The sequence below is a fragment of the Numenius arquata genome, chromosome 2 (genome assembly GCF_964106895.1).
Source record: "Numenius arquata chromosome 2, bNumArq3.hap1.1, whole genome shotgun sequence".
Lineage (NCBI taxonomy): Eukaryota > Metazoa > Chordata > Aves > Charadriiformes > Scolopacidae > Numenius > Numenius arquata.
The window spans coordinates 103,586,668-103,614,246 of record NC_133577.1 but is presented as its reverse complement, the minus strand read 5'-3'; the positions used below and the strand labels follow the sequence as shown (position 1 = coordinate 103,614,246).

General features: G+C 39.2%; 1 protein-coding gene across 2 annotated transcripts; it reads left to right on the top strand.

The window, feature by feature from the left end:
- PPP1R3A (protein phosphatase 1 regulatory subunit 3A) lies at window positions 1-27,579 on the top strand. Of its 2 annotated transcripts, none has more exons than XM_074168222.1 (4): window positions 1-852; window positions 21,632-21,690; window positions 21,799-21,935; window positions 24,160-27,573. In XM_074168222.1, exons 1-4 carry the CDS (start codon window positions 59-61, stop codon window positions 26,707-26,709), a joined length of 3,540 nt encoding a protein of 1,179 aa, XP_074024323.1. In that variant the 5' UTR covers window positions 1-58; the 3' UTR covers window positions 26,710-27,573. The 2 variants fall into 2 exon arrangements, with proteins under 2 accessions (XP_074024323.1, XP_074024322.1); XM_074168221.1 differs by having other exon boundaries at window positions 50-852; window positions 21,629-21,690; window positions 24,160-27,579.

Genomic DNA, 27,579 nt, shown 5'->3' with positions numbered 1-27,579 from the left:
TCAAATATCAGCTGCTACTAGTTGTACAGTTGTCTTTCAGTTTATATCAGAGAGCCCAATGGAGTCTTTTGAAGGACCTAGTCGGGTTAGCAGGGCTAATTTATTAGAAGTCCCCACTGTAAATGATTTCTCTTCAGAAGATGAAGATGTTAAACCTGATGTTAAACATCGTTTCTCTCCACTTCCCCGAAGGCGGAATTCTGCTTCTTCAGAGGAAGAGGAGGCAGAAGCCCCCACCACCATCGCAAGAAAAGTTTCATTTGCTGATGCATTTGGGTTTGATCTTGTGTCCGTTAAAGAGTTTGATACCTGGGAAGTTCCAAATACAGGACAAAGTGATGACACCGAAGATGAAGTTTTCCCTAAGGAGGAATATTTTTTCTCTCAACTGTTTACGTTACCTGCTTCGCAAGAAGAAGTTTTGCAAAAAGTGAGAGAGCAGAAAGTACTGTTGGAGTCAATCGTGTTCCTGCCTGGGATTACCTGTATGAACGGCATTATACGTGTCCTCAACGTATCCTTTGAAAAACTGGTGTATGTTCGAATGACACTGAATAACTGGCTCAGTTATTATGATATCCTCGCAGAGTTCATGCCTAATTCTTGTGGTAGTGAAACCGATCAGTTCTGCTTTAAGATTTCTTTGGTGCCTCCTTACCAGAAAGATGGAGCTAAGGTGGAGTTCTGTATACGCTACGAGACATCGGTTGGTACCTTCTGGGCAAACAATGACGACAAAAATTACACACTGATTTGTCACAAGAAAGAAACTGTGACCAAGGTGGATAATAAACCACACAAAGAAGTTGCTGACAGACATCTTAAAGGCTGCTTAAAGACAACACAAAGCAGGTGAGGTCACACCTTAACTTTTGGTAATTTACGATATAGCTGGCTAATTCTGAATCAGTCTGCTTGCTGGAGCTACGACTACCCATGCTGTTTTCTTCTATTGTTTTGGTTTTTTGTTTTTTTTTTTTTAATGGTAAATTAGACCAAGACTTGTTTTCAGTAAAGCTCTTGTATATATCAACCAGTAGTTTTCTGCAGACAGATTGATACTGCAGACAGTTTAAATACATGGCATACATGCCACTCATTTGAAAGGTAGTGTGAGGGTCTATAAATTATGGGCTGTGTACCAATTTTGATTTCTGTAGGATATAAATTGAGCTGACAACAGTGAGCGCTTTGCTCCAGACTGTGGTAGCTGTACAGTTAAAACACTTTACATCCACTTCCCTGGTAAGTCAACAAAAATTTAAAAGCAAAACAGATCCTGGGTTTTCACATGGTTTATTTCATATTTCATTCTCTACATGCAGTTATTAAAACAGAAATGGCACTGGTGGTTCAGGAAGCTGATAAGTCAGGGAAAGATCCTATTGCAATTAGAATACCTGCTACAAACTTTTCTGCGAGTGGTCGGACTATTATATAAGTTGTATATTAGGGTAATAATAGGATAGTAATTTTCCTGCCACTGGTTGATGTTTCTGTTTCATAAATGGTGAACTCAATAATGATTTATAAGGTAGAAAGGTAATATATTAGAGCAAAAAGATTTATCTCGTGTATATTATTCTAATTAAGTGTAGGAAAATACTATGTTATTTATAAAGTGGCAGTGGTTAACTTATAATTGAACCCCACATAAAGAGAGACACTCAGGAATAGTAACTTTTGGCTTCCTACTCTGTTTTTAACTCTGTTCTGTAAGCAAAACTATGTTGCCAATGAAAATCTAATTCTCAATTTTTTGCTCATCAAATTAATCAATTGGAGTTGTGCAGAACCAAATCTATATTTCACCTCAGTCATCCTTAGTACTACTTAGATCACAGAACTGATTTCATGTGGAGTTTTTAGTTCCTACACTCTTTCCAAGTAAGGAAGTGTTGTTTGACTTCCCTGGTGTTCTTCCACTGGGCTAAACTGTTGAGAAAGGAGGATCAAAACTGCAACAGTGGTGGGAGCCTCAGGAGAAAGGCGACAGACAGGGCTTCCCCCTGTGCAGAACCTCCTTTCCCAAAACCCAGACTTGCTGTGCTGAGAATCTCTACCAGCCCTAATTGCATGTCAGCCCTGTAAGGAGAGGCAAGCAGTACGGCTTAGTGCCTTCATCAACACCATGGTATAAGAGCAGCCCTGGGTCTAATCCGAGGCATGATTCATACCCAGTCTACAAGGCTCTCCTGATAAGTATATTTTGGGCCAGCTCTGGGGCCACCATGATGATGCTGCCATGAGGAAACACACCAGCAAGTCAGAGCAGAGGGAACGATTCCTTTACCTGCCGTGTGGTCAGACCCTGACATTTGTGCCTGGTTCTGTATGTTGTATCTGTCCTTCAAAAAGTGTCACATTACCCATTCTGGGTAAATAAGGTAGCCTGAGGTCCTCTGCAGAAGGACCATGATATCAAATACCACAGGCATATGCAGGCAGTGTGACTTCATGCTGAGTTCAGGTAGCCCACATGGAGCAGATGATGGATACGGAGAGCTGAGTCTTAATTTAGTGAACCTTGGGCTTCCAGGTGCTTTAAGGACTGACCTGCAAATTTAGATACAATTGGGCATCTGAGGTCAAATGACTCCTAACAGTTTAATTCCCTGAAGTCTCCTGTGACATACCTAATGCTAGCATAATTTGTAGAAGTGTTTCTTTGGGGGGATCCTCTTTTGCATGTATATGCTAAATGTATTATATGTAACTCAGAGAGGCATTTTGAAAAATGGGAAAGGAGGTAACAGACCTACTCCTTAATATAAAATTACCGTGTCTTGAGTCAGAATGTAAAGTTGTCTCCCTTCATGTCAGGCTACAGAGGAATTTATATATGGGTGTGTCTATGTGTATACATACCTATCTATATGTATATATACATATATGTGCATATTAGTTCATATATACACATACACACATGTGTATTTGTGATATTAAAACCAAAGTGGTCAGATTCTTGTTTACATTAAGATCTGTTACATATTTTTGGCAAACAGTCAACTAACATGCACTTTCAAGACCCTCTTTAGTGGCACAAGGATGTAAAGAGACCTTATAGTAAATGCAAAAATGAGCTGAGAGTATTTTTCGAATACGGTTTCAGTGGTCGCCAGGGCTTCTGAAAGACAGTTCTGGCAGATTGTAATCCAGGACCAATTTTATGCTACAGGGACTTCATTGACTTCACAGGAGTTACAGCTTTCACCAGTGTAAATGAGGTCAGCATCAGGGCCTTGCGTTTCAAAAGAACTAAGATGCCAACCTCCGTTGCTCACTTGTTTTTCAAAGTGTCTTTGTACATGTTGCCCCTTTGAGTGAGGAGGAACACCCTGCAGACATCTGCAAAAGTACCTCATTATTCTCCTTCAGACCCTCATTAAAACTCCTTTGCTTTGATGTCTAGAAAAAAGCGCAAGAAAAACAAACCCCCCAAAATTGGCAAAGTGAGGCGGCTGCTGATGTGCTGTGACTCCTCTGTATCACGTTGAACAGCGCTGCCTGTTTCCCTGCTCTCCTCCACCTCCCTGTCTCTCCCTCGCCTCTTGTTTTATGTTCAGATGATAAACTCTGCAGCATTTATGCATGCTGTGCTGGATGTTTACAGAACATTTAGCAAAGTGGGGGTCCTGTACCATAACTAGCTTGTTTTAGGAACTGCAACAATGCAAACAGATATATACAGAAGTAACAATTTTACCTATGGGTCACACAATGAAGGCACAATGAAAGCAGGCAAGGAATATTTTTATCCATGCCCACGAGCTGGACATCTTCAATTAAATATTTCTTTATAGCAATCTGAATAGAAGGGTATTTTAACAGGACACTTATTTAGGCCTCTATTTCAAATTTAGAAACCTGTAATAACTTTTTTTTTTTTTTAAAAAATCTTGGCTCTGAGTTATTTATATTTGCTCTTAAAATGTGCAATTTACCTCTTCAGTTGAAAAATAGGACTGTTAAAGAATTATGTTTTTTAAGCAGAGAGTCTGATCCACTCTAGGGCATACTTGTGTGGCTCATTAAATGTCATTAGTGAGGATTAGTTGCGTTAGTTAAGTGAAAGGAATAATATGCACTTTCAGAGGAAGCTACTGAGGAAATGCAATATGACTATATCATGTTGCCCTTTAGAATATAAGCCAGGACAAAGTTGTGTGAATGAGGGCAATGGGATGGTTTCTGACACCATTATTAAGAAAAAAAATAAAAATGGACTTAACCCTCAAAAGTTGCACCTGAAACAAATGATAACAAAAAGCAAACCTGCATGGAATAATTAATGCTGAAATTTGTCTAGATTTGGATATTCAGAACCACATGACTTAACATCCTGCCTAATCATTCTATGTTTCATTTGCTTTGCTTCTAGGCATGAACAGATAGTCTTCTCTTAAAGTTTCAAGAAGTATTTGCTTCTAACTGTATTTGTCCAAACTAAAATTCTTTCCAACATAAATTTTAACAATTTTTGTGTTTTTCAAAAATCTTGAGAACATTCACAGGCATAAAATATAGTTTGAAAAAAAAAAAAGTAACGTTTGAATTAATTAATTTATATTTTAGTTTATCTGATAGTGTGCATTTAACTTATACATACTCATAAAGGTATTTCGGGGAAAAAAGTTGACTCCTAAAATTCTAAGGCTGTTACTGGAAAAGAGAGAGCTTCTGTCAGTAAACAGTCTTGATTTCTATCATATATATAAATATACCTAAACATTCAGAAATATGTAAATAAATTGTACCAGCTCCACACTTTTTTTATTTGACTCTTGCGCTTTTGGGACACAGTTAATGATTCTGAACACAAATTTCTCCTGGTCCTCAGGTTTGGACCACATGATTTTGTTGTGGACCCCAGCCTCCTGCATCAGTCTGATCAGACAGGGACTGGTTGTGTGTTGCATGAGGCAGACTCCTGTAGATCATGCTGCACGGCACAGTGATAATGACCTGCAAGCCATTTTCCCCGGTCACTGGTGAGGCTGTGCCCCATTTCTGTGCTTGGTCCTGGTTTGCCATCTGTCAAGAGAGCAGCGGGAGCAAAAGCACAAGGAAAATGGCTGATAAGCATGAGAATTGTTTTACAAAAGGGTAAAACATGTACTTGGACTCTTGTCCTTTGACAAGGAAGGAGGGGGCTAGCATTTTTACCTTAACTGTTAGTTATCCCCCTCTTGCCCCTCTGAGCCCACAAGTGTATCACTGTGAACTGATGTTGGTCCTATGCTTTGTTTTAATTGCCAGACTTCACTCTTCTTTGAATGGCAGTGCATCAATTCACTTCCTTCTGTGATGCCACTTTAAAATAGAATGCAAAATAGGGTGGTGTCTCATACAAGAGGTGCTCTACGTACAAGGCACAGTGAGAAAGAAGAGATTAAAACCCCCAGGTCTGTGGGCCATCAATACCAACTTCAGCAGCATAAATCCTGAATGGTCTTAAAGCAATTGCCAGTGAGAAAATTTCTTCTGTGCATGAGCACTCTCCCATCTTCAGCTGCTGTCTCGTCCCCTTTCTGATGGAAGGCAAAGGAAGTAAGTTGCTGAAGATCCAGCAACTTCATCTAGTGGGGACTGCACTGTGCTCAGTCAGTCCTCCCCAGGCAGACGGCAGACCAGTGCCTAGGTTGCCTCGAGAAATGCAGTTCTGCATCAGCCCCTCCCGGCCTTTTCCACAAACCCATAATGTGATTAAAAAAAATCAAAGACTTCTGAGGAAGATGTTTGGAAATAGCTTCGCATATACTTTGCTATGAGGAATAACTGTATTATTCCCAGCTGGTCCATTTAAAATATGGAATTTAAATTATGTTGCCTTTTAATCCTTGTTCTTTTGATTATTGCACACCATAATCAGAAGGGGAAAAGGGAGAGCAGAAAAGGTGTTAAAACACACGTCTTCTTTGTGTACTGCTATTTAATCTCAAGGTTGTTTCTGGCATCTCGAGTCACAAGTTACACCTTGATCAGCATACAGATATGGGATTTGACTAAAGTTTATTACTATTATTAGGAAGTGACTGCAGTCACTGTTTTTACCAGGAGAGCAGCTGCTGGAGAAGCTATCCATTCACAGGGAGCCAGCTAAAAGCAGCGCTCCTCTGCTGTTCAACCTGACCCAGTATTCCCAGCCCTTCTCTTGCCTCCTGGTCATTGCCAGTCTCTGCCAGTTGTGGAAGTAGGTAGCACTGGCACCAAAATAAGACTTCTCCAGGTACTTGCAGACCATGATTATTGGGGACACAGGATAATTATTTAAGGTCATCTAAAATACATTATTCAGACAAGTGGGGTAAAAGCAAACTGTGGAATTGAGGCTGAGTATTAGGAATACTTCTTAATAGTGACTCTAGAGTTATCTTTTAAGGAAATTGCTGTCGCCTTACTCTCCAAAGTAATTTAAAATAAGCTAAGATAAACCACTTGAAAAATGTTCTACAGGGAACAATCCTACTTGGCCAGGAACAATGCTCAATGGTCATTTTCGATCTGTCTAATCATAATATTTCAGAATCGGGTCATACTTACTACATGAACTATGAAAGACTCTAAAGACAGATATCTAAGTTAATGGCATAAGGCTTTGAATGCTATCACAGAAATGCTGAAGAAACAAGTGCAAGTTATGAATAAGAATGGCCTGCACAGAGCAAATAGATACCTGCTAACCATACTTGTGGTCTCCTAATTTGAGAGTACCTGAAGACTGAAAAACTGTCTCATTTTTGCTTTTGGTGATTGTGAACTGAGCTATCCATGTTCCATCCATTTATCGCACTGCAAATACTAAAGAAGCTTCTAAACTTTTAAGTAAAAACATGTGAAAATAGCACGTTGCTTTACTGGCAGTCTTGGCGTAGTATTTACCCTGGGCCTTATTAGTATCAGTGGTTTCTGATTCACTTCCGTGATCTACATTAGAAACTGCTCTCACCAAGGTTACAGAACAGAAATTTGTGCTCTAACATATAGAAAATATTGGTTGTTATAAAGCTTTTTCACTTGTTCGCATAAAACTGTACAAAACCAATGCTTTGTAATCTGAATCATTTTTCAACCGTATGATAAGTAAGTACTTGCAATTATACATGCATTGCTTGGCTTTACACTTGTAAGATTTTTTTTTTTTTTTCAGTTGCTACAATTTCATCAGCTTATTTAAATATGCCAATACTGTAACACTATTACAACTGACTCTTAGAGCTCTTTAATGCAGCTACTGGCTTGATCCTCCAATAGGCACAATAAATAATTTAATGAACATCAGGAGTCTCACTGAACTTTGTAGAACTCCGCATGTGTAAAATTATCCTTGAATGTTAATATTTACAGGACCGGAGCTTATTTCTATGCTCTTTCAGATCACTGATTAAGGACCTTTGGATGAATAGAAATATATTGCTAAATGAACTCCTGTATTCCATTGTTCAATGACTCTTTTGTTTAGTGAGAGATCTGTTTTGCACATTGAACCGGGCTGGTAATGACCATTTCAATACTCTGTCTCCTGTCCGCTGTTCAGGTATCATAGTTCATAAATGTTCAGTAAAAAAAAAATGTTCCATTACATTTACCTTGAAATGGCTAAATGTTAGTCTTGAAAAGATGTTTAAAGTCAGTGAAACATTAACTGAGAGCACTGGAGTCATATTTAATCAATGCATTCACTACCAGTGTCATTTGAGCTGTTTATTCTGATTATGAACTTTAAGCCATGATCCAGCCACAGCACTGCAGCTCTGAAATTGTAGGAATTGATTCAGCTGCAGTGTAAATCCAGAGAAACAATTGCCCATCATATTTTTAGGATAAAATGAGGATTACCTTCTGAGTTATGAAAGGTAGAAAAAATGACCCAAACAAATATTTTGCAAGCTAAATGCAGTCCCTGCCTTAGGGTGAAGGAAGAGGTAAGACCTTTTAAACGCTTTGGGAGCATGTTAGAAGTGGCTATTTGATCCCTAGGCTTTCAGTGACACACAAGAAAGTATTAGTTGATATGCCAAAGCATAATGGGGGGCTTGGTTTTCTGACTGTCTCTCCACTCTCCTCCTGATCTGTGGAACCAGCTGATACTCTGACACTAAACCCAAAGATTTATTTCTGCTGGTTACTAATAGCAGTCCTAAAGAGCACTGAAGAGCACTGAGCTACACAAATGAATGTGAAGTAACTAAAGCTGGCAGGTTTTTCTTACCTTGCACTTTTGTGGATTTGCATTTGCATTTTGCTTTGGTGCATAATTATTGTCCCTACAATGTTTATGGCTACCGGATGATAAACACAAGATGTTCAAGCCTGGATCACTTCCTGTTGTGCTAGAGGGTTGGGGAGTTTGTCAGTCTTTCTCTCTCCCCAGCTACCATAGTAAATCTGAACCAGTGCCTCTCAGGTTACATTCCAGGTCTTCTTGATAGAAATATTGATATGTATCACACAACTGCCTTCTTGCTGTGTGGTAGTAAGATAGCATGTTAAAAAAAAAAAAGTTATAAAAGTCTCTTATCGTTGTGATAATACCTGGGACTTTCATTCTCTTGAGATATTGAATTTACAATTGCTTTCCAAGATTTGGATCAAAATTGTCCTCTCTCAAGAACAACTGGATAAGGCTTTTTGTGGTCACCCATTCTGTTCTCCTCCCCAGGGGTGGTATCTGTGTCTTAGTCTCACCTGACTGCCATCTATCTATCTACGGTCTCTCTAAGGCATCTGTCACCTTCTTGCATACATGCCTCAGCATATTGCAGTCAGCCTCTAGGAAATGACTCTCTTCTGACATGTCAGTAGGGGGGTGCTCCTTATCTGTTTTCTTCCATGTGAGATCCAGGGAAAGACCAGGTGCCACATAGGCTAAGGTCTTTTTCCTCTCAGATGTATCCAAACTAGAAACAACTTGGGAGAAGTGCAAGACCTGTTGATGGTACTTGGTTTACTCTCCTTCCATCTTTCAAAACAGTGGGAGAAAGAAGCAAGAGAACAGAGGGGCTCTACTCCCAACTCCTTTCTACAACACCATTTTGATATTTGACCATTTGGCTTCCAGACAAAATAGCAACCTAAGAAGTGTCTCCTCTGACCATAGGCCAAGCTTAGCCCTTAGGAAACTTGACTCCTAACTCATCTTTTCCTCTTTTTCATTAGCCTGGCCCCTGGAGATAGGAATCCCAATAGTAAGCTGCTGCATTACTAATTCACAATGGAGCTGTCAATAGCTCTTCTGACCTTGTACAGGGAAATCTTTCCTAAAGAAGCTCCTTGTTTCTCAAATAGTTAGCCCATTCTGTCGAGGGATTTATGGAATTTTCTGACCGATCTGCGTACAAAACAGCTGTGCAAAAAGACTTCTGAACTGGTTTCTTTTCAACATTGTTATATGCATATCATAATAAGGCACAACAATCATGACAGAGCTATAAAAGGATCTGATAAAAGTTGCAATCTCCCTGTTCATAGTTTCTGTAGCTTAATTTGAGTTATAGCTGACTTATTAAGCATGGGTTTTTCTGCAGTCTTCGTACCTATAGTCATGAGAATTGGGGATAGACAAGGCTATATTAAAGGTTTCAGCCTGGCACCAAATTGGTCTTGGGCTCCTGGTTCAGACTGTATGGAACTAAAGTCTTCAAATGGACAGATATATATATTTATATTTTAAAAAAAATATTGTATGAATGTTTTGCCATTAAAACTCAAGGTCTTTTTTAATGAGCTAGAAAATAAAGACTAATTTCTTGGGACTCTGTTTGCTTTGAGGCTATGATTATTCTCATCCCAAACCAGGCCAATGCATTTTGTTCTGTGCCACCTATGTCCCTGCTTCAATCATAAACTAAGACTGAAGAATGAAAATATTAGTAATTGGAAAATATAATCCCCTGGATAGCACCAATCCAATAATCTTAATAAAAATAGGTTTATTACAAACATTGCCTGAACCCTACTGGGAATTATCTTTTCAGAAAAAACACTCAAATTCCCTTAAAGCTGCTCTCTTGATCAATTGTCCCCCTCGACACTATTAATCATCATACTATATACCGCTTATTCTGAGCATCTTTTTTCCTCTTTGCTTTCCAAACTTCTTTCCCAGTTTCTCCTTGTTTAGAAGCTACTGACAGTCCTTTATTGTCCTTTTGCAGGCCCACTTTTCCTCCTCTTCTAGTGTCAGCCCCTTTTCTTAGGTGAAATGACCAAAACTAAAGGGTATTTCCTCAAGGTGGGGAAATACCACAGATTAATATTCTCTTCCTCAGATTCCAAATATTTAATTAGAGGTTCTTTGTTGCTCTGTTTTTGTGAAGGTTGCTAGACTGGTTCTTCTGATAGTACAGTCTTCTATTCACAGCGTAGTTTCAAAATGGTAGCTGAAGTGCAAACCTCCATTGCTATGCTGGCCTGCAAATATCCTCACCTACCGCTCTAAGGACGAGTGGATCACTCCATCTCTGTGCCTCTATCCTCTGCCTCCTGACTATCAACAAGGGAGCTAATTAGTGTCAGTCCTGTTTGTTTGGTGACACCCATTTACTAAGAACTAGATCGAGCCTTCTCTAACACTGCCAGTAGTTGAAGGTCATATAAAAAAATCACTCTTGCCTAGATTTGTAATAAGGGCTCTGATTTTATGTACAGCTTCATTCTAATAAGATCACTTGTAATAGCACAATAATTTAGAAAATTATTCGGTAATTTCTACTTAATGTTCACAAAGCTATTTATTTATGGCTGTTGATTTTCTTTGCAGTTTTTGCTTTAATTTCTGAATCTTTTCCTGTGTGATCTCAATCAGTTTGGAATCTAAGAATGTAATTTAAATTATTGTTTTCTGCATTGTTTAAATGAAAGTATTTTTCTGTTGTACTTTTATTTTTGAATTACCTTCTGAAAAAATTACACAAAAACCAGAAGGCAATGATACTGGCACACGACAGGCAATAGCAACATTGTGGTTCAGGTTGTCCCGGTTTGAAGTAAAACCAAACCACGTAACATGATGTCTCCACAAGGAGGGATGGTTTGAAGCCAAAATGCTCTTAGGTAGGAATTGGCCATATTTTCAGGTAAAGCTATCTGGCAAGTAGAAATTCAGGGGTGTGTGTTAGGAGCCCAGAACTGAGGAATGGTGCTCACTGAGCTTCAGTTGCTCTCTGCTTTGCTGTCAGCAGAGAGAGCGATGCTCCACACCATGCTCACACCACTCTGCAGTACCTTGGTCTGTCTGTAATTTGTGCAGCTGTTGGCTTCTGCTCTACCAAAGGTGTAATTCCCTGGACTCTGCCTCGAGTTTTCATAGGAGGCAGTTGTTTCAGCCTGAGGAGGCAGCCAGCTGCCCAGGCCCCACAGCCCGGCCACCTCTTGAGCTCTGCTCCCCAATACCTCCCTGAACTTCAGCCCGGCGCCATCGGTTTCCAGGACAGCTGTGACAGCCCTACCTACCATCAGCTTCTCTTAGCAGTGTGTAAAAGCCTGAAAGCTACTTAGAACATTTCCCTGAAAGGTGGTACAGCCGAGTACTTAGCTTCCCTGCAACTTTCTTTCAAAGCCACTTTACTGTGCTCTTTTTCCCCCCCTACTAATGGATTTTGTACTTCAGAGCACACACACGCTGCAGTGTTGACACTGACTGCCTTTTGCTGGTTGCCGTCTTTGCTCTGCTGCTCACTTTACCCTCTCCTCGCTGGGCAGACTCTCCCCAGTTCCAATTTTATGTGCCCAGCACCTCTGACTTCTTGGCCAGCCCTAGTCCTGTGTCCAGCTGTTTTGTGCTCTCCCTAGGCTCTAACATTTGAATTTTATTTCATTGGGGTTTATCCCTATGTCCTATCTTAGAAGAGCAGAGGACCATTTAATTTCTCATGCAGTATTGTCACTTTTCTTGTATTTTCTTCATATCTACCACAGTCTATCACAACAAGTCTTCTTGTAGGGCGCGCATCTTTTTTCTTTATGCACCCTAATCTTCATATGCTGCAAATCTGGTTTGAATGATCCAAATTCCTTAGCAATCATATAAAACCTTATTCTGTATTTAGGTGATTCCTAAGAAAAAAAAAAAATTATTCCCTTAATTTCTAGCAAATTCTTATCAATACCTTTATATATAAATTGTTATAAAGATAAGCTATTCTTATCTAATGGTTTCTAGGAGTTTAAGACTGTCTCAGCAGGAGTTGCTGAGGGATGAAACTTCTAATGATGATTTAAAGCAGTGAAGTGTGTAGGCTGAAACTGAAATAATTATTGCTGTAACCCTCTAAGCACTCTAAGTTCCTCAAGAGAAAATACTTTGTTCAGAACAGACCCTGAACAACAAAATGCTAAAAAAGTAAAATAAAAAAAAAAGAGCACAAAACCCTTGGAGCAGGATGATAATTTAGAACTAGAATCAGTATAATGTGAGCATGTTCTCAACAACTGCTCACAAATGCATCAGACATCACAATTAAAAAGGAATAATAATTATGGCCCCATTCTAAAGTATGTAACATTCTATTCCATTCAATAAGCCATGAACACTTTAAAACCATCAGTGTAATCCACAAACCTATATTTACAACATTAAACTGGATGTTCTGCCTTTTCAATAACTGTCATCTCATCTCTATTATTTTCACCTCAGACTCTAATTGTTTCTTTTATAGGAGCTAACCTACCAGTGTCCTTGGCAGTACAGTTTATGGCTCATGCATTTACAGTAATTGTTTGGGCAATTTGCCACACAGTATAACAATCTTCACATCACAATCAGTTTTTGTAATAAACAGCATTAGTTGTGAAAAATACAAGTGATGCATGATTCTTATGGTAGATAAAGGGCACAGAAGATGCCCTTTAGAAAAAGAAAGGAAAATGCTCAAGCCTTGAACTGCTTGAGAAAAATACTGATGTCACAATAGAGCTAATTAATTTGATGGTACAAACAAGAGGGGGAAAGGGCCTTGCATTCATTAGTGTCAATTCCAAATAAGAGCATAGCGTTCATAAAAATAATATTCTGCCTTCGTTTAGGCAAAATGTGCAGGTAAACAAATGAGAAATAAGCACCAGTTCCTGCAATAACTGTGATTTCATTCCTTAGCTTTATCAAGGCTCTTTCTCTTCTTTAACTGCCGGGCACAAAAGGCCTGGGTAGGTACAATTTGCAGGTAGACCTCTGGATGAGGTCAGATTCTGTTGCCTACCAGCCTGTCTGGCTCCAGTGTGGCCAGCACTGCTGGGTGCTACTGGGCGCTGGAGCCTCTGTGCATGGTACTGGTCTGTTCCTGGGAAGCTAAGCACTTACTTGGGGGCTTCTCTCTACAACACAGGTGGTTGCACATAAAGACGCCCCACAATAAGCGATTCTGCTGAAGATATTTTGTGGCCTCTGATTTTCCAAGCAGCCAGAAATAAGAGGTCAAGTGTTGCTTGGTGAGGAGGCTGTTTGACACACCTCCAAGCAGGCACAGTCTCCCGCATCAGAAATACTCCAGAGGAGAAATAAGGTATATGTCCTCTTATGCTGGTGCACAAGCAGGTAATCCTCAGCCTCCCTGTCATCTTCATGCCATCTGAGAGCCCTGGCTTGTGCTGAGGCACAGTGAAGCAAAGCCCCAGGAGCACAAAGGTTGCTTCAGTCCAAGGTTGTACCTCCCGTTCTTGAGCTAAGTTGTGAATTCTCTGGCAGGACTAGGGCTTGAGAGTAATATTTATAGGGTGCTGGAACCATGTATGATAAGAAATCGTGGAGTGGTTGTATTATAAGACTATAACTTCAACAGTTGATAACATGGGCATCAATTTAAATCAGAAGGGGACTTGTCCCTATAGTGAGTTTTGGACTGAGCATCATGGAGGCAAGGAATGAGTGTTTGTTAAGTATTTACTTCATGTATTCAGTGAGGGAGATAGAACAGAATTAACTATGGACAACCCTTCACAAGAGAAGTCAAAGTCTGCACTTTGGAGATCCACACTAGGATCTTTGGCGGCTCCTGAACCCCTTTTGTGAGTTGTACAAAGACAGAGAGGCCAGAACATGATTTGGATCCAGATCCCAGAGCGTGTGTGGGATGTATCTTCAGTGGTGGTCTCACCATGATAATGGCACCAGAATCAAGCTTATATTTTTAACATTTCTTCTATAGCACCAGAATTTTTGCCTTTCTTTTTTTTTTGCATTTTCTTCTCTCCATGAACTGGTTTTGATAGTATTTTCTCTCCTGTCCCACTGGTATTTTAAGACGAGCATAAATACAGCAATATTTTAAATGTAACTTTCCAGTTTAGGGAGGGTTATCATAGTAAAAAAATGGGTTGAATTCTTACTCTACTGTGTCTTACAAAAAATTTAATAGAACTTTAAAGGTCTGTTTAGAACTTTACACATACATAGCCTTTCCTACTGCTTTCCAAATTTCCTTCTTACTTAGAAATGTATTTTTGTTGTGTGTTTGTGGGTTTTGAATGACATTGCATTCAATGCTACTGCAGTTCAGAATTACATGTGGAAAATCCTTTATTTAGGTTTTCATAAATGTTCTTTTAACTCAACTCCTCCAAACCTTTTACAGGTTTTCTTCTTCCAACGCACATGTAACATTTTAAAAATACGTTTTGGTTTTGCTTGTTTTATTTAAATACATGTAGTTATTTCCTCTTCTACTTCATTTTGACATGACGTCTGCTGTTAATGATACAAAAATAACCAAACCAAACTACCAGCCCTTCCCTCCTGATGTGCCCCTCCTCTCCCCAGCTCTGTGGGGTTACAGGTCTGTCCAGGATACCTGTTAGGCTCCAGTGACATCTTAAACCCGAGCACTTACCTGAACTAACTTACTTTTTGCTCTTCTGCTTCTCACTACAACTTTGCTGACACATTTAACTACTTCTTTTCAAGGATCTCATATGTTATTTACATCCCAGTGGCATCATTCTTCAGCAAGCCTGGCTATTTTCAGGACTGGATCCAAAAGCAATAGTTGTATTGAAGGTTGCTGCTTAGGTTTAGAGATCTGACCTGAAATTAAAATAGAATTACTGTTTGGTTAGCAACTTCAGTCTTGTCAGCTCCTTTCATGATGACATTTTAGCTTCACTTCAACTTCAAGTTAGAAGAGGATTTTTTTGATATTGTATCCACCTTGAAATTAAAAAAAAAACAGAAGCATGAAAGATTCTGTGAGAGCTTACGCCTATACGAATTTTTAAATAAAATTGTATTGAAAACTTTTTTCCCCTCTTCCCTTTTAACTAAATATTTGAGAAACATATTCTTTAAATACTTTAACGTCCCCATACCTCTCTAAATTTCAGACTAAAAATTATATTCCCACCTTTTCTTTTAAATATGAGATAGTATAAAATTGTTCAGGTTGCCTTAATTTCATAAGTTTTACAGGTACATTTTCAGCTTTCCATACTCTGCACTCCAACAATTTTAGCCTTTTCCTACATTCTGTAAAATAAATATCATGTGATTTAGGTATTAAGATCTACCATAAGTGGATATAACACAGAACAGTGCGAACACTGCTCTGGGTCATACAACCATATAGACACAATTTTTGGCAAATATTGGTGTGTGAATTAAAACCACGACAAGCTATAACAACCTCACCCATTATGAAGAGATTAGTAGCTCCTGGCTACAGTCCCAAACCTACATCAGAGCAGACCAAATCACCTGCTGTTCCACAGTGAAATGTACACTCTGAAAGCATAGCTCTCAGAGCATATAGCTGCAGAGGAGCATTTGAAATGGGAATGGACTGGGACCATGAAGTCTTATCCCTTGGGAAATCTGTTGCATAATCCTGTTCACAAAAATATATCCATGTTTCCATCCAGAGAACTTCTCAGTTTCTTGTGCCTGATACTTGCACTGAAAAATTATAGGGTATACTTTCCTAATGCTTACAGATTTTTTTTTAAATTTCCACAACAAATGTTTTTGTGAACTCTTTCTATTAATACATTAGCAGAGTCTTTCTCCTTAATACCTTTTTCTGCCTTCTCAGTATTTACCCCTTTGCGATATTAACAGAGGGCATTTACTTCTCCTCTCAGACTTTATTTTGCTAGGCTGAAAATATAAATACTCAATTTGTCTCCTTGGTTAATATAGATTTTTCATCCTGCCAGTCTTCTTGCAGCCCTCTTCTGCACCTGTTCCAGTTTGAATTAATCTTTATTGAGCATCGTATACAAATGTTCCAGAGAAGTTCTTACTAGTGCCTGGTGCCGTCACATGAATATTTCTTGGAAATCTTTCATTACTGGGAATACCTTTTCTGACACATTACTGCAGAACTCTGCCTTGTTGCCACAGCCATCTCGCACTGGTGGCTTGGAACTGTTTTCTGCCAAAAACAAACTCAGATTTTTCTTGTTCACCTGTTTCTTCCAATTTCTGAGCTCTCATTTTGTGGCAGAAACTCTTTCTAGTCCCTAAATGTATAACCTGGTACTTCATAATTTTGAAATTTATCCCTTATCTATTATTCTGATCCTCCAGGCCACCCATTTCTTCCAATCCTCCTCTGTGTTGGTGATGTCTCCCAACTTCCTATCTGCCACAGATTTAATTTAACTTTGACTTTTTGTGCCTTGGTCTGTAATAACATGACTGAGTAAGTCTGATCACACGACTGGTCCTCTCCAGCTCCCCAGCAACGTCTGCCAGCTCCGCGCAGCCCAGCTCAGGGGGCCCCACTTGGCACTGAGCACCTCTCCCACCGCCCAGCTCTTGTACTCATCTCCCTCTTCTCCAGTTTAATTAATAAATTTCCCATGTGGCTGCACAACAAATGCTTTAATGAAGTCCAGATAGATTAGATAACTGATTTTTAGACAAGGGAAATATAGTAATCTTATCAAAGACAGATATTATCAGGTGAATCTGTCATTTTTATGCCATTTTCCATTTATATGTATTTATTCTCTCATTTAAGTTTTGTTCTAAATCTGTTGTGAAAACTTTTGGAAGACACCTGGGCCTGTAGTTGCCCTGACACTGCTTCTCTTCTTTTTCATAAATATAGTTTAGGCTTTTCCTACTCTTCTGATACTGTTACAGTAGTATCAGGACCAATTTGATAGATTTGAACAGCAAGGATTTTAAACCAATGTGTGATTTCCTCTGTTGGGTCTCTCCAACTCCATTTTGGGTTGGAGACCATCTGCTCCTCCTAATTGGATCATATTTAAACACCAACTTCTGCTCTCAGACTGGATGAAACAATATAATTTTCTAAATCTCTGTTCCTATCAGTTATGCCCTGCAAGAACTCTATTCCTACAAGATTCTGCCCCACTAGTAGGACTGTGGTAGAAAAGTTTAGGAAATGTCTTTTGATTGTGGCGTTATAGATAGAGTATCTGAAATCTTATCATAGAATCATAGAACGGTAGAGTTGGAAGGGACCTTAAAGATCATGGAGTTCCAACCCCCCTGCCATGGGCAGGGACACCTCCAGTTCTAAAAAAATTCCTATTTAACTAAAAAGACTAATTCCGAAGCTTTGACATGTCTCACTTTATCCCAACCTTTTCTGAAGTCAAAGCAATACTCTTTATTGGTTTGTTGTTTTTTTTTTCTCATCACTTATACATTGTCCATCTACTCCTCACATCTTTAGGGCTCAAGTTTAACATTTTTTCTCTGTTTGGAATGCCAATTCCACATAACTTTGGGACTTCTGAACTCCTTCGCGTAACGTCCATCAACCTTTCAGCCTTCTCAGTCCTACTAACTAATCCCTGAACTTCCCATTTGTTCTTTGTAAATGCAAAATTACAGTGATAACGTGTTTTTGTTCCTTCTTTCTTTTTATCCAAGTGAATGATAATTCCATCAAGAATTAATCATATGAGCATAAGGGTTTTTTTGAAGCTGGTAGAAATTCTTAAATTCCTAATGTACTTTATGAAGATATGCCCTATTTAGCTGAAGGAGAAAAAGCAACTGTGCTTCTGCAGGTGTACAGGTACTTATGTTGGAGGGAACTGCATCAGCTGATATAATGGATTTTTCTAGCTTGCATTGTTGTCAGTATTCCTGGATCACTTAAAAAGAAAACTACATGTTTTTAAACAGAACACAAATTTTGTGTTTCTCACTACACAATGTAGGCACATTTAGACCACCCTCCACAACACAGGGCAATAATTAGTTCAGAAAACAAAAGCTTAATTACTATTATAATTAAAAAATCTACTCATGGAATTCTGATAGTTAGCTAGGAACTTTTCAGAGAAATATATAGGAAAAACGGTAATTAAAAAAAATTACTAACTAGACAAACACCTTCCAATTGCCACTGTTTGGTGAAGGGGCTAATTTTTATTGGCTTTTGGGAAGTATTTCAGTGTTTAGGGTGTACATATATTTTTGAGATTGTTCTGTAGCTGTATGCACCTGTAATTTCAGCATCTTCGTATCACTTCTTAGATTGAAGTAGTGCTGTTAAACGACTGCAGTATCAATATCCTCAATTTAGGTTAATTTTAGATTTCCTACTAGAATAATTACATAAAGACAGATATTTCTGATGTAGAAGTAAAATAAGGAAAATAGCTGTTGTGCTGACTTTCCCTGTACTCAGGTATTTGCAGGACAGGTGTGCACAAATAATGCGCTATAAACCAGCAATCTTTATAAAATTCAGTGCGACGTGCAAGAAGTTATGTTACAAGCCCTGCTGTGTGGATTCTGGTTATGAGGTTGTATTATCTCTACTTACTACCTATGTTGCAGCTGTCAAAAGAAACTTGTGGACCAGGGCTCCAGCTTTACAAAAGTAGAAGTGAGGGGCTCAGGTTGCTCACTGTGTGTTGCAGTGCCAGCCACTAAAACCCAGTAGCTACATTCCAGTTTAAATTTAGAGTTACAAGGTGAGATTCACTCAGCTAATTTCTGTTATCTGAAATTTATGGTTCCAGCCTGAGGCAGGCACTGTAGGTTCCCTTTATGGTCAGTCTCTTCCAGAGGCAGAGAAGCTCCTTCGAAGGGTGTGTCACTCTGTCTCACTTGTGATGTCCATGACAGAGGGAATGAATTTCCTTTTTGAAAGTGTTAATCTCTCACTGCTGATGATAGAGATGATGTACATGGCTGCCTGAGCATAGGTGCTTAGAACACTAAGGCTAAATAAGGTAAACATGCCCGTGGCAAAACATCGTGGCACATGCCCGTAAACATCCAGCTTGAAGCAGCCTTATACTTGCTCATTTAAAGGTTCAGAAAATAGGTACTCCTTTAGCATCCTTATTCAAAGACTGTGTCTATATTTTACACTGAAAAGTCATTAATCAAAACAAAAAATAATCACTGGATAGGGAACACAGGGAACAGGAGACAGAATCCAGTTTCTCTGTTCTCCAAGGAATGAAGAGTAAGCTAAAGAGTAAGGAACCTGCTTGTACATCCAACTTCAAGAGGAGCAGGCAAATCTGCCCGCCAGTTTCTCCCCAAATGGTCTGCATCCTGGAAATTTGTGTACTTTGGAAATGTGTGTGTGGTGGGGTTTTTAATCTCATCAGGGTGTGCTAGAAGTTGAAAGTGCCACTGCATCTTGGATGTGAGTTCTAGCTGCCAGGAGACTATTATGTTAGATGTAGGCATGAACCTCTCTCCTTCTTCTGGGAGTGCTTCTTGGGAGGAAAAAAAAAGTGTCAAACTCCATTTCTTTAAGAAGTAAATGAGGGCACCTTCTAGCAGCAAAGGATGCCATCCTTACTTCCTGAGACTTGCATCTACATGGCTGAATGCTGCAGGTAGCCAGTGACATCCAAAGGAAAGCTTTGAGACGCTTTTTTTTTTTTTTTTCCCCCCACTGGGTAGTATTAGAAGGTTCCCTGCTGTGCCCATGTGGTTTTGGGATCATTATTTTGGGGTGACTGAGTCAGCTCATGCGTTATATATGTCGTGGCTCCTAATTCAGGGCTTTTGCAGACACCCAATTAACACCTAAATGCTTTAATGCACCTGTCTAATGCACCCTGTTAAGGGCCAACCTACACGGTGTCTAGGCTTATGGAAGCAGGTGGGTGAAAAAAATGCAAAAGGGCAGAAGAAAATTGGGAACTAGATGTAACACTAAGACAAGCATTTGAACAGTAAAAAAACCCAACCAACCAAACAATAATGATGTATAAATAATTAGCAGTAATGATTTACCTTAAAACCACCACAGATCTGCTGAAAATAAGGGCCTGGCTCTGCCAGCCTTTTCAGGATGAAATGCAGATTATAGCAACTGCTGGCAGGGGAAAGCACAACTTGGTGTGAGTGAGTAGGAGAGTGAAAAACGTGCGGAGGCTTTATGTGTACCAGAATTCAAGATGTTCATGTGGATAGCAAGAATATTCAGCATTATTGCAATTAATGGTGAAAAAGAGCTGTTGAGAGAGTGTCAAGGACAGCTTCTAACAACAAAAGGCCAAGAGGAAATTTAATAGGGCAGTGCAAATTACTCCAAATATTTTCCTGCAAGAATTTTTTATCTTCCCCTGAAGTATCTGATGGTGGCCAGCATCAGAGATCAGATGCTAGACTGGCAGGATCTCTGTCTGCTTTAGTCTGGCAATTCCTATAAAAGCTTGATTTTAAAAAGTTGGTGACAGTCGATGTCTAGGTTCTTTTAACAGAGTATAAATTTGGCATCCTCCTTCTGAATTAAGCATTTAAGTGGCAGAGTTAATGTTATATCAATTCAAATGAAAGACGCTAGGAGAAAATAGAAGGGGAAAAGATTAATATTTGAAAATTAGAAAGTAATTTTCAGTAACAGAGGTGGACGGCTGGTTGAAAAATGCATAAATTAAAACCTACAGAAAAAAAAAATTGCTCCTCATAGAGAACTCTTTAGGAGTGATACAATAATTTACATTTTACATAAGTGACATTCTTTTTACATTTTTTTCCCCTTTTCCACTAAAGGTTACATCCCTATAAGCAAGCAATTTGAACTCTTATCACTTTGCATTGATATTGATGAGGACTGCAGGCACTCAGCACCTCTCTGTAGGTGTTTGTCGTGTTGGACCTGGCCTTTGTTTTCACAGCCAGCAAAGCAACAGCAAAAATTGCACCGGCTGCAGGAAGCAGAATTCATTCCTGTCGGCCAGGCATAGCTTAGCAACAGGATTTATACTGTATACATGCAGGGAGAATCTTTTGATTTATTTCAAGTAACAAAGATGTCTTTTTCCAGCAATCTCTGTATACATACAAATATTTGAAAAATATAAGCAAGAGAGAGGTCTGGTCTCCTGAACACATATATCCTTCCAGACCCTTGCCTGACCCCAAAGTTACGCTCTCCTGTCACTGACCCATCTAATCACCTTTGTGCTGCTTTCTCAGAAAAGGCCTGGGAAAACCCATCAGCTTTGCAATGTAATCTGAAGGTCAACACGTTTTCATTTTCTTGGCCAATTCTTTCTTTGACAAAGGCTTAATATCAGGTGACTCAAAAAAAGCTACATTTTATAAAGTTCTTGCTTTCAGAATTTTAAACAGCTTTCAAAATTTTATGTAATTAACTAGTGGTCTTTATAGCCAAGTCTAAGAGGAATTAGAACAATAATTTTTGCAGAATAAAACAGGAAGTTTCTTTTTGTTTAGCAGCAAAGAAGAAATATTGGCAACGTCTGACGATGACACATGGAATAATTCAAGGACTTCAGGTACAACACTCGGTTTAATTAGTTCTTCCTTACTGCACGTTAATTAAAAAATAGTGTAACAAACAGCCTCATGGAAATTATTCAAGTATGTTTTTGTTAACTCTTCAGACACAAACATCCCAGAGATTGTTTATTCCCAAGAAGAAGACAAAGACACCATGCCAGCTAATGAAAATATAAAAGATAAAAATGCAGAATACAACCAGGGTGCTCATGAAGATGATGAAAAAGAATTAGAGTTGCTGGTAAGTGTTATACAATTATATCTACAGTATTAAACGATACGAATCCATTTACGCTTCAAAGCTGGTGAAATGCCCCCTTTTAACAGAGCTGACTGATGTACTAATTTACAAATGTAAAGCCTTGGTCTGTACTTTCATTGAATCTCTAACTGATTCAACAATAGAAGGTGCTTTGATTTCAGTATAGTGCATCAACTTTTTCTGGTCTTAAATTAATGACTTCTCCCTTTTACTTCTTTACCAGAGGCTCTAAGTGACAGTTTGAAGGAATTAGAAGAGTAGCATTTCAAAAATCTCCCCCCCTAGTCTCTAGGATGGGAATATTCTTAAATAAATGCTTTGTATTTAGTAAAATTCTTATATTTATGGTCCTGTTTGCTTTTGGGGTTTTTCAGAGGATAACTATGTAACATGCTATATAAGAAAAATAAATAAATATATATTTATATTAACAGATTTTTCTATATCAGTATTTGACAGTAAATTTTTTATAATAAATTTCACACTCAGTGAACATTCAATCTATTTGGATTTGTGTGTGTGCATGTGTGTGTGTGGTTTGGCTTGCATTTTTCAGTATGAAAGAAAAAATGGCAATAAATGAGACACGTACAGCAATCTATTATTCTCAGTGTCTGTTCTCAGCTCATATCATTTGGGTGCATAGATTCATAATCATAGATTATAATAGCTATCACCTGTGAAAATGTGAATGCTGAATCAGACAGGGAAGATTAGAACCGTTCTTTTTTTTTTCTTATAGATAGCAAGAGAATAAATTCCTCTTATTTGAATATAAATTTTTCTCATCTTTTACTTAAAAAAAAGTTGAAAATTGTTGCCTATTGTGGGACCTTTCACTGACTGAAAGTCAATGTCTCCTTTTTTTTTTTATGGTGAAACATAAAAAGGAGGACCTCTGAAATCCCTTGTTATTCTTAGTCCACCCTGTTACAAAAAGCAGGATCAAATATAACCGTTTGTTTATCAATTGCCAGGATTGTCCATACAATAAATGAAGATGGAGCTATAATTTAGATGTTAATTTGCACTATGCGCTCTTTAATGAATTAAACAATGAAGGCTTATAATAGATGGAAATACAACCAAATCTTTGAAACGCACAGGCATTGGCTCACAAGACAGCTGTGCAGTTGACAAGTAACATGAGCCTTATGTGAGAAGAAGGGGAAATCGTAAGATTTGCATATAATTATTGAGATCATGCAAATGTCAGTTATGAGGAGGGGAAAAAAACACAGGCATCTCACTGTTAAATCCTGACAGTTGGCATCACCGAAGAATTCAAATACACTTGAGCACTGGTTGGCAGAGGGTCATTAAAACAGAATTTGCAGAGACATTAGCTCCCTCACTTTTCTTTGAGTGACGTTTTACTATTAATAGTTTGCAGAGGCTTTGCAGAAAACATATTAATAAGAGAAACTGTAATGGGGGTATCTACAGCAAGTGCAAATGCATAAAGGGGTGTCCAAGAAGCTAGCCTCTAATTGATCAGCTAGTGCTATCAGTGTGACTATGCTAAAGTGAGAAGAGAGTGCAATGACAAGCAGGCATAGCTGAATAATACAATATGATGTTTGGGAGCTAGGAGGGAGAGTGATTAGTTTCTGGCCTTTTACTTCGCTAATCTCATTTCCAACTCATGCCTTACCAGATTGTCTAAAAACAGTCTGGTTTGAAGCCTGTAAAATGGTCCCTGAGAGAAATGAAGCACCGATAATCCTTACAGTATTTGTCAGTGTGAAATGTGTCTTTGTTTTACTGGACAATACTGTACATTACCAGGCTTTGATGTACTGTATCAATGCCCTCATTTAAGCGCCGATCCTCCCCCCTCACCCCACGCCTCCCTCTCTCCAAACCTAGAACCGAATGTACAGAGAATGAATTAGCCTCCCTTTAAGGGAATATTCTCTTCAGATTTAATTTGTATAAAATGCACTAGCAGCTTACTGAACTCATGAATAAAGAGAGGGTTCTGAACGCTATTTTATTTCCTGCTTCTTTCAGCACCACCATAAAGCTCATTACCTATGTTAAAAAATACATACAATGCAAATTTTACAAATGGTTTGGAACACGTTTCCATAAAAGCTTTGTTACTGAAAACAAAACTTCCCATAACGAAATCCTGCCTCCTTCATTTGGCATATTTTTGCAAAGCGCTTTTTGATCATTCTTTTCTATTCTATTGTTTCAGCTAAATCAGCACTTCACAGGAGCTAGAGGTACCTCTTCCAGAGATGAAAGGAATTTACACACAAGAGAACCAGTTAATTTTCCAAGTAAAACTGAAAGATCGGAGAAGAAGCTAACCTGTACAGAAAGAAGCAGTGACTTGCTAAGGCGCCCTGTGCCTATCAGTTCCCCATCTGAAAACACTTCACAAGAGATAGGAGGAGAATTAAAGGATAAAGTTAAGTATTCCCTAAGAGATTTTAATAGTCAGCCATCAGGGAAGGAAGTTGCTGCTGGCTCGGTAAACAGTGGTGAGTGGTCTTTGGAACGTACTGGTACCAGTGAAAGCCTTTTATCAGCAAAATATTTTCCTGGGACAAAGCAGAATGAGGCTATCGATATTACGGCTACTGTCTCAAGCCGACAAGGAGAGCCCCACACAGATATTTCAAAAGGTGAAACAGATAGTGCCTCAGGAAGTAAGATGATGGAGAGGTTATTCATCAGCGAGGATGCTGCTGATACCTCGAAAGGGGCCTGTGAAACGAGACCAGAAACCATTTCTCCAGAGCATGATGAATCCATGCAATTAAATGCATGCATAGCAGGGACGCTGGATGGCAATGCTAATCCAGCTCCGGAGCACCAGGCGCCGCAAATGTCTCACCAAACTCTGGATTCATTGTTGTCAGACGGTGACAAAAATGAAGGAAAAATCAAGATGATTGAAAGCAATGTTCGGGTACATTTAAGAGGAGATTTATATGCTGACACTTTTGCACACGCTGATGTCTCAATAGATTCCGCAAAAAGCCAATATGCACAAAAAAAAGGCGTTGGTGAAATGTCAGGAAAGAACTATAACACTGATGCAGGGAAGGAGAAGAAAGTCATCGAAGTAGCAGACCTAGCCCTAATCGGCGAGGAGGAGGCACCCAAGCCTTTCAAGTCGCACAGCAAACAGGCCGCTAAGGCACTGAACACAACGGCTCTGTCAGCCGAAGTCAACAAACAGGCACCCAGGCCCGCACCGGCAGATCCCCCGGCATCCTCTCCGGGGGATGAAAGGAATGCTGAAGGCACTTGGGAACACAGGGAATTCACGAGGTTAAAAGACAGAGGAAAGTCAGACAACACAAACAAAGGGAGGCTGGTAGGAAAGGAAGACGAAGCGAACCCCGCGGAGCAGAGGCGGCAAGAAACGGGTAGCGAGGTTCGGTGGGGAGCGATGGGGAAGGCAGGGCCTGGGAGTGCAGCTTCCTCAGAGGAGTTGTTTACCTGCCAGGAGGCAGAGAGTTGTGAAAAGCCTTCTGTCTGCGAGCAGGGTGTTACAGAGGAAGCAGCGGCAGGTACAGCTTATATAATTAAAACAACATCAGAAAGTGCTCCAGAAAAAATGTCTGCCAGTGAAAAAGCAGTAATTGCTAAGCCACCTCAAGAGACTGCACTAAGTGACAGGCCCACAGAGGAAAAGGAAACAGCATTTGATACACATGAAGGGAGAAATGATGGTTCACATTATGCTCTTTGTCAACTCAACACAGTGGGTGTATTATATGACACTGAATTTGAAAAGGAATCAGTTTTAGATATTTATAATGCACGCATACATGAAACACTGCAAGGAGAAACGATGTCTGTATGCAATAGCAGGGAAAAACGTGCCAAAGCAGAACCAGACATTGGCAATATTCTACCTGTACGAGAAGCAGTAAAGGCTTCTGCTACAGGAAAGAAAGAAGATTTGCTGCAGGGTTTATATTCAGAAGTATCTAGATGTCCCCCAAGTGCCCAGAAGCATCTATACACTGAGGAGACAGAAGAGCTCTGTAGGGAAGAAAGCCATGTTGGTGTACTTTCCTATTTATGTGCTAAAGCTGAAACAAAAATGCCACCTTCTGGTACAAATGCTGTGCCCAGTTACCACTATAAAAGCTCTTCAGTGGTATCTTCTGAAGGGTCCACTGTGGCAGGAGATATGGAGCATCTGTACAGACACTTTGAATTCAAAGTCCTTGACAAGGTTGCTGCTGAGTCAGGGTATGATTTAAGTCTACAGAATGAAATGACATGTATTAACAAAAACCTCTCTCCTGAAGCTGAAAAAAAAGAAGTATCCCCCACTTCAGACATAGCGATTTCTCGAGAAGGAAGAGGAAGGAATATAGGTCAATGTTTCCATCAAGCACAGTTCAAACAAGAAAAGTCATCAAGGCCAGAGGTTTTAATTAGTAAGCCTTCCGAAGAAGTTGGTGGGACGGGCTCTCAATCTGACCATTTAATAACTGAGAGGAAAATGCTAAACTGGCTTGATGACTCATGGAAGGAAAGCCAGCACATTTCCGATTCTGCAGATATTTCTAACCAGAAGAGCGAAGCACTTAAATTACCTAGTGAGTCTCCAGGTTTAAAACATATCGCTTGCAAAATCTTGTATTTCTTCTTCTTTCTTTCATTTGCTGCAACACTCTACCACTATGATTTGATGGTTTGTCTTGCACTCTACCTGTTTTCCTTGTACTGGCTATACTGCGAAGGAGGGAGAAGCAAGGCGTCTGTCAAGAAGGAATAACATTGATCATCAATTGTGCTCAAGCTCCATGGTCAATAGTCTCCAACCTCTCCAAAGCATTTTCACTGTTAAAGAGCTTATTCATTGTTAGAACCAAAGCAAGTTTTCCACTGAAGCATCTTTTTTAAAAGATTACATATGAAGTTGAGCCTTCATATAAGTAATTATACTATATAGGACCATTATGTTTGGATCATTAAATACCTATATGAATATGAATTCTGAAGCACGTCAAGTTAAAATGAAGTACAACTGTTGCTCCTTAGCAGGATATGAAGAAGCAATGCTTCATATCTCTTTAATGCTTAAACCCACCATTTTCTTGCAATAATTTCTTCTGCAGGAAAGTGTCATATTTTTCTGGGAGTTTTTCCTAAGGTTTTGTGTAGTACATAACAACACAAGGAACAATATAAAAACTAACTCAGTACTTGGGTACTGACATTGCAGTTGGTAATCTACTAGTGTAACTAGCCAATGCTCTGAAAAATGTGGTATCTGTTGATAGGTTAATATTTTTTTCCAAATTTTTATTTCATTGCTTTGACTTAGAGCTCCAGTGGTACCCGTTTGAAAAATGTAGGGCTTTGACTTAAGGAACGTCACGTAACTTTTGGGATGTAACTGCATAGCAGAATAGATGTGCTGTTTCTACCCCGAAGAGATTGAAGGCCACAGCCACAGGCCTCTTACCATGCACTCACCTGCACAAATGTTTTTGGATTTTGTCAATGAGAAATGTGTAATATGACTGAGAATTTCACTGAACTAAGTGTTATTCCAGACAAAGCCTTCAAATAACATTTTTTCATCAGTGTTGCTTGAGCATATCTACACAGCATTAAATAAATTTTACAAAGGATTGCTATG

Coding starts and splice junctions, on each gene's coding strand:
- PPP1R3A (XM_074168221.1), top strand. CDS start 59: ATGGAGTCTTTTGAAGGACCTAGTCGGGTTAGCAGGGCTAATTTATTA. Junction 21,691..21,798: donor GAATAATTCAAGGACTTCAG/GTACAACACTCG, acceptor TTAACTCTTCAG/ACACAAACATCCCAGAGATT. Junction 21,936..24,159: donor AAAAAGAATTAGAGTTGCTG/GTAAGTGTTATA, acceptor CTATTGTTTCAG/CTAAATCAGCACTTCACAGG.